This window comes from Pteropus vampyrus, unplaced genomic scaffold (assembly GCF_000151845.1).
Source record: "Pteropus vampyrus isolate Shadow unplaced genomic scaffold, Pvam_2.0 Scaffold52, whole genome shotgun sequence".
NCBI lineage: Eukaryota > Metazoa > Chordata > Mammalia > Chiroptera > Pteropodidae > Pteropus > Pteropus vampyrus.
The window spans coordinates 2,483,334-2,490,601 of NW_011888833.1; the positions used below are offsets into that span (position 1 = coordinate 2,483,334).

At 46.6% G+C, this 7,268-nt stretch overlaps 1 protein-coding gene across 3 annotated transcripts in view; it reads left to right on the plus strand.

Annotated features, from left to right (window-relative positions):
* Positions 1 to 5,680, plus strand: part of LNX2 (ligand of numb-protein X 2) — a 54,660-nt gene extending 48,980 nt beyond the window's left edge. For all 3 annotated transcript variants that reach the window (XM_011360205.2, XM_023530696.1, XM_011360204.2), the window contains exons 9-10: positions 1,552 to 1,710; positions 3,387 to 5,680. In XM_011360205.2, coding sequence (XP_011358507.1) covers positions 1,552 to 1,710; positions 3,387 to 3,522 — 295 coding nt within the window. In that variant the 3' untranslated portion in view covers positions 3,523 to 5,680. The remainder of the gene's footprint in view (positions 1 to 1,551; positions 1,711 to 3,386) is intronic.
* The last annotated feature ends 1,588 nt before the right edge of the window (positions 5,681 to 7,268 follow it).

A 7,268-nucleotide genomic window follows, 5' to 3' on the forward strand; every position in this document is an offset into this window, starting at 1 on the left:
ACCCAGAAGTCAGACACGTCCCTGCAGACACCAGTGGGTAGCACGTCTCCTCCTGCCGTGCGGTTGCCCAGTGGGTCCACACAGCACCGACGCTGTGACAGAGACCAGCCGTGCCCTGGAGGCACGCTGTCGAGCCGGGGCCGCCCTTGGCCTTCCTCATCTGTTATCCCCGTCTAGTTTTGGGGTCAGAGCATTTTACCCCTTGGGTTCAGAGCATTTTCTGGTGTGCCAAGAAGCATAACAGTGGTTTTAGATGAGAAATACTCAGTTTAGTAACATCTATTTTTGAGCCCCATATGGAAAGGATACCTGTCAATAAAAACCACTGCCCCCTGGCTTCTCGGAGATGTGTGTCGCATGCAGACCTGTGTGCAACCAGCCAAGGCAGCTGCTCGGCGGCCGCAGGTGATGCTTTAAGCCGGTTTCACACCCCATGGGGTTGCAGCCTGCTTTTCCTGAAAACGAAGGCGTTGCCACTGAGTTTACTGGGGCTGTGCCAGACAACCCCTCATTTGTTTTGTTTTCGTTTGGTCTCTTTGTTTTTTGCAGAAGATTCCAGTAATGAAAATAACCTACACTTTTCTGAAAAAAAAAAAAAAAAAACAGGCCAATGCATGGCACCCAGCTCCAACCCAGAAGCCCTTTGAAAGGCATCAGCGAGCTAGGAAATCGGACCGTTTAGACGTTCCAGCGTGCCGCGTATCCCTTTATAGAATCGGCTTTGCTAAGAATTCTTTTTAATAGATGGGATACAGGAAACCTCGCCTTGGATGCCCCTTCATCCAGTTTTACCTAAACATGAAAAGTATTTCTTATAAAGAGAGATCTTTTTCTGTATCTTTTAGGGTTTTTTTTTTCCCTCCCATTTTTACTTTAGTTTTTGCTTCCTGCTTGTTCCCAAATCCATGAGTTATGGACGTGTAAGTAGAATTTTTTTCTTCCTCCCTAGACAGCAGCGTTTTGACCGTAGCATCTCGGTGTTCGTTATATTAACGGGGGTGGGAGCGGTTAAGTGTTTTCCAGATCGAGTTTCCTACTTTGTCAATCCCTTAAATGTGTCCCTTAAAACGACAGAATTTGAAGTGAAGGCGGAAAGCACAGATTTTACCAGCTCACGTGGAGACAGCAATGTTACATTTTGGGGGAGCTGTTCTGCCCCTTCGCTTCTTGCATCGGGTGCTGGGATCAGCAGCGCTAGACCTCTTCATGTCACCTTTTGTAGATGCACATTTCGAAGATACAGGAGGATGTCAGATTGGAGGACCTCGCTGGCAGTGCACTGAGCAAATACAGGCCTTCGGGCCGATTTCTGAGGTGTAACTTATAAGCAAGTTTATTTAGGCCGCTTGCGTGAGTGTGTATTCACTTGGCAAGAGATGATAAAACAAGTTCAATTCAAGTCTGCCCGGGACTACACCTGTGCTAGAAAATGGACTGTCCGGACCACACATTCGGAAGGAAATGAAACAGCAGGGTGGGGCTGGGACCATGACGAACGGGCTGTGGTCGCCGTCGCGCTAACGGGGTCTCGGTTTCTGTGTTTGTTGACAGTTCCCTCCACAGCTGCCATGATATCGTTCTACGCAGAAGCCACCTGGGGAGCTGGGGCTTCAGTATCGTCGGCGGATATGAAGAAAACCACACCAATCAGCCTTTCTTCATTAAAACCATCGTCTTGGGAACTCCGGCTTATTATGACGGAAGATTGAAGTGAGTCTTGTGTATTGACTGGTGTGATTCAGGTTTGTTGTGATGGACACGACCTAGACCGGGCTCAGCTCCAAATTCAGCCTGTCGTCTGTTCTTGTGAATAAAGTTTTATTGGAACGTGGCCACGCTCACTCATTGCCATGTCATCCGAGGCTCCTTCTGAGCCGTAGTGGCAGAGCTGAGCCATGACAGAGCCCGCGTGATTCGCTAAGCCTAAAATTCTTGTTTAGCATGTGGCCCTTTGCAGGAAGACTTAGCCAGCCTTGACCTAGACCGAAGCGTCACCTTTGTCACCTTGCCACTCCTAGCTGCATTTGGCTAATCTGATGACAGGGCTGACACGGAGCCATCAGATCGGAGTCACTGTGAAGTGATCACTAGCTCAGAGCAGTGTTCACACCACCCAGTCCTGTCGTTAGATGGCTCTGCATTCTTTCTGTTTTTCTCCCAGAACTGACGTCTGCCCAGCATTACATGTATGCAGGCTCCACGTGGGGGGCTCAGTAAATACTCGATGAATGACTATGTGACAGTCTTCAGTGTGCCGCCACAGTGTGAAGTACTCGCGATTGTGTTATTGAATTTTCTTAACCTATGAGGTTTTTTTTTTGGTGTCGTTACTCCTGGTTTATAAACGAGACAACAGGCATAGAAAGGTTAAGGGACTTGCTGCGGTCACATAGCTGAGGGTGGCCGACCGCCATGCAAACCCACGGCCATCCGGCTGCATCGCCCTCCCGGTCACCCCTCTGCCAGTCGTCACCGCTGGGCAGAAAGACAGAGGTGTTACGTCAAGAGATTATACAAACAGAGAGAAAATGGGTGATTCTAAGTTCTTAGTGCCTAGTTCTTAAAAAGTTAATGTTGACGTTTTACATAGAATGCCGCACAAATGGCAGGTTTATACTATAAACGATATTGTGAAAAGTCCATCAGGTTACGCTCCACGTCAGTCCTAGATTCGTTTATAAGGTGGAAAGCATGATTTTACAAGGAAAGGGTAGGGGGAAATGAATGGACTGTTCTCTAGGCTCAATCACCCAACCAGTTTGGGTCTCAACGAATTGGCTTATAATTTGCATTTCACCTGTTTCCAAAAAGAAATGGAGGTGGCTAACAATAAAATAGCATATTCATATTATAAACTAAAAACCCCAAATCTTAAAAAACAGAAAGGTCTTCAGGTCCATTAACCATTTGCGATAATTCTGTTTGGAGGGCAGCAAGCCTCAGTAGCCGATGGAAGATGAGGTGTGCGTCTTATTCTCAATTTAACCGAAGCCTCAATTGTATCAGCTCTAAGAATGAAGAGAGAAATAACAGTCAAAATAATAAGCCACCCCCTCCAAATGCATTATTTGGTATTTTTAAAGGAGGCGGCAGATTTCTTCACCTAATTCTATTTTGCTTAAGCTGATGTGAAAATTATTCTGCTTGCCCTTGAAATCACCCGCCAGTCACAGGAGAGGTTGGCACAGGGGTGTCCTCGATTGGCCGATAGAGGCTTAAAAAGTCACCTCGCTTGTTTCTCAGAGTTGATAATAAACCCTAATCATGTTGACGGTCAAGTGAAACTGCGATTTTCATGCTAAACAAATCTCAGGATAACGTTTTAATGCATGCAAGCAGTGACGGTCTGTTTCTGTTTCTGTTTCTGTCTGCCTGTCCCTGTCCAGGTGTGGGGACATGATCGTGGCGGTGAATGGCCTCTCGACGGTGGGCATGAGCCACTCCGCGCTCGTCCCCATGTTGAAGGAGCAAAGGAACAAAGTCACTCTGACCGTCATTTGCTGGCCTGGCAGCCTGGTGTAGATTTTGAAATTGGTTCGGAGTCAGCATCTTCCTTTTTTAGGTTCTGGAAAGAAAACCCTTTCGTGTTGTTGTGTTTCTGGTTGTTACGAGCTGCTGACACAGCTGGTATTTGCAGGGCCCAAAACCACTGGGTGTCCGTTCGTTGCCATTTAAGTGGTTTTCCTCCGATTAGCCACATTTCTCGGAGCTCGGACACAGTCTTCCACTAACCCCGTGAGTTCAGATTTTCAGAATGTGACTTGTCATAATGAACGAACTGTCCAAACTGTGACCCAGCCAGCTGGATTAGAGGACTTCCGGTGGCTGCGTTTTCACCCACTGAATCCTAAGATGCGTTACACACGCCCCAAGACGGGTACCAGTGAAAACAGCAGCCGTGGCATCTGCTGTCACTGGCGCCGCCAGCGCCGTGAATGGACACGTTTTAAGTTTAGATGGTCACCCTTTCCCGTTCGTCATTGGTGCCAACATCTCACCACTTCGTGTAGTCTATAAGGTGATTTTTCTGGCTTATTTTATTTCTGCCGTAATCTCCCAGTACTCATAGATAATGAAGACGTAAGTCTGATACCACTAAAGAGATATATACAAAATAACGTACCATTATTAGAACAGTAGAGAATAAAAGATAATGTGATCCAGAATTTGAGAGATAATTATAGGTTAGTGCTGGGGATGGTAAAGGCTGCATTTACTTGAATAGTCCAAAAGCATTAAAGATTCCTTTCCAAAGGAATGTTTTCTTACGTAGGAGAATTTCGAAGCAGTTTTTGCTAACAATCATTTTCTAGAGTTTATATTATCCTTCTATCAGCAAACTTGGCTGGAAATGTTTTTGTGATTTATTATGCAATTAAACTAGATGATAAAGGTAAAACCGTGTTGCTATTAAATACACACTCGTGTCGCAGCTAAGTAGGTGAAGGTAGACTTTTTTTATTCTGATCAGACTCTTGAGTATTTTAGAAACCCTTACTTTTCCCCATTATTTCTTTAATTATGAACTTAATGATTTCAAGACAAAGTCTGAGAAGTTCTGTGGGGTTTTTTGTTTTTTTTTTTTGTTTTTTTAAATCTGAAATAGTAGGTTTTAGATGTTAATATCTATCTTTCAATTAGTTTTTGGTCACCAGACTATTTCATATTTTTGAAATGTTTTTTGAAAACTATGACCAGCCCATTTTGTTTCTCTCTTATTCAATATGGTTCGTCATTTGGAAGAACGTATAAAGAAGTGACCGAGAGAAAAATACCCCCACCTTATTAATATTATGCATACTTGAAACACAGTTCGTTAGCAACCTAGTTCAGAATCTGAGCTAATTTACGAGTGACCTCTGTAACAGATGGTATCGATGATCAGAGAATGTACTTCAGAATACCACAGTATGTCATGAAGTGTGACCACTCATTTTCAAACTTAGCAATCGCATTGCTGGGGTTTAGTGTTCCTGTACCGTGTCACTGATTATGCCAGTTTGATCATGATTTTTTCAAACAGATCTCTTTTGAATAAATAAGAAATGGCGACAATAATTGTTACTAGCTTGTTCAACCCCTTAGCTGGACTGTTCCCGGGTACAGTGGCGGGGTGGGGGGCGGCCCATCCAGTACATTGCTGTTATGACTGGCCATGAAGCACTTTGATACCGAAATGCTTTGATATTCTAATCGACACGGAACAAGTTTTTTTCCTGCGCCCCAAATAGAATTTTGTAACCAACTTTGCTGTTTTATAAAACGTTTTGTAAGACTGCGTCGTTTTGGTGGGAAGACCATCCATCAGCAAATATCCTAACTACTACTTTCTTATATATGAAATACTTTCGTTGAATCCAGTGGTATAATGAGTATTTTGAAAGAAGAAATTTTTTTCAATATTATTTTTATCATGGGAATCTTGAAATCTGCTTCAGTTAATTCAGTGTTATTACAAAAGACTCTATAGCTTTTGGTCAGGATGATATTTGGTGATGGCAACTTGTTCATAATTTATTGTTATTGTTGAAATATTTGAATTTTGTCATTTGACGCTTAAATGGTGAAATATCTCGATTTGTTCTGTGCCTTCGGTTTAAATTATTTCAGGATTTTCAGATATGTTGACACAGTGGCGCGGCGATCATTGCAGATGGGAATAAACGTCACCCTTTCTGTCGGGCGCCTTGCGGATGTTGACTCCGTGTGCGACCCTCACTTCCGTCGACGCAGATCCTGAGCGTGACAGCCCAGGGCCGTGGGTCCCCCCGCTCATCCCTACTCCCGCGGCAGGACGCGCACGACCCCTCCCCCCCAGGGCTGCCTGTCACCTCCGCAGTACCCTAGACGCACGGCGGCCAAGTCCCCGAAGTGTCACTCGTGCTGCACGTCAAAACGGCGATGCCTGGGACGCACTGGATTCCACGAAGTAGAGTGTCAAAATCAGTCCCTCCCGTTTCTTGTCACTTTGTTTAAGGGTGGTTGCTGGGAGATTGTGAATGACACGCGGGGCCCCCCTCGTGTTTCTGGGGGACAGTGGCGCAGGTGTCCTCACCCTTTCCCTGTCCCAGCACTTACCAGGCCAGGAGGCCCCGAGATGGTGGCTTCTACTTTGTTAGAGCTTTGATCATTCCCTGCATTTAAAAAATATATATATATAGTTAGTCAGGAGAAGGTTGTCTCCTGATTTCTTAGTAACAAGTTCTCACCACGGCCTCTGTGTCTGACCCCTAACCGGGTTTCCAGAGGGTTCTGCCGTCCCGCTGAGTCCTGCAGGCTCCCACACCCGAGGCGCTGCCCCCGCGCGGACTCACGGCGTCCCCCCGGCCCTCCCCTGCATGTCCCACGGCCACCTCGCCCCTCCTGCCTCCACTCCCCGCTCGCCAGGGACTCGCCCGCCCTGTGCCCAACCTCCGTCCTTTACGTTCCCATCTGCCACGGCTCTGACCGCTTTCTGCCTAACGCCTGGAATCTGTTCCTTTTTCTCGGGGTGAGACCGAGGTCACGGGACTTGGGAGCAAGATCGTCAAGGCAAAGAGCCCTTTTCCTCATGTCGCATGGAGTCTGTGTACCGTCGACGCGATTTGCGACTGTCGATGTTGGCCTTGGTCACTCAAGGCTTTGTCGGGTCTCCCCACACACTGCACTCTGAACAGAAGTCGCTGTGCACAGCCCGCAATTGTCAGTGGGGCGTCCGCTCTCCCTCCCTTTATATCCAGGCTGCTGGGAAGTGAGGGGGACCCTGGTGCCGCATAAGGGGGCCTCGTGGGGGAAGGGCAGGAAGGGAGCAGACTATCAGGAGCACATTTCTTTCTTTAAAAGCGGGTCTCCGTTGTCCCACGTTCTCGCCAACATCTGGCTTTATCGGAGCGAAGGGGTCGAGATGGCATCTCGCGTGGTTTCCATTCGCATTTCCTGAGCACCGGTGAATCCGGTGCCTTCTCACATGTTTACTGGCCATTCCAGGAGCTTCCATCGTGACCACTCTCTAATAGGCTGTTCGCATTTCTCTTACTGATTTATAGGATGTTTTTTTACTCTGGATATGAATACTGAGTGGGTGCAGATACCTCCTCACGGCCCGTGGCTTCTGTCTTCAGCTCTGTAAAAACGTGATAAACCGCAGTTCGTAATGACGTAGACAGATGCACAAACAGCGGATTCCGTTTTTATCTCCTTTTGAAACTTCTTCTTCTGCCAAGCGTTGTCCACTTACCTCGTTGTGACGATTGTGCTTTTTCCTTCCATCTGACGTGTGCTTTCAACTT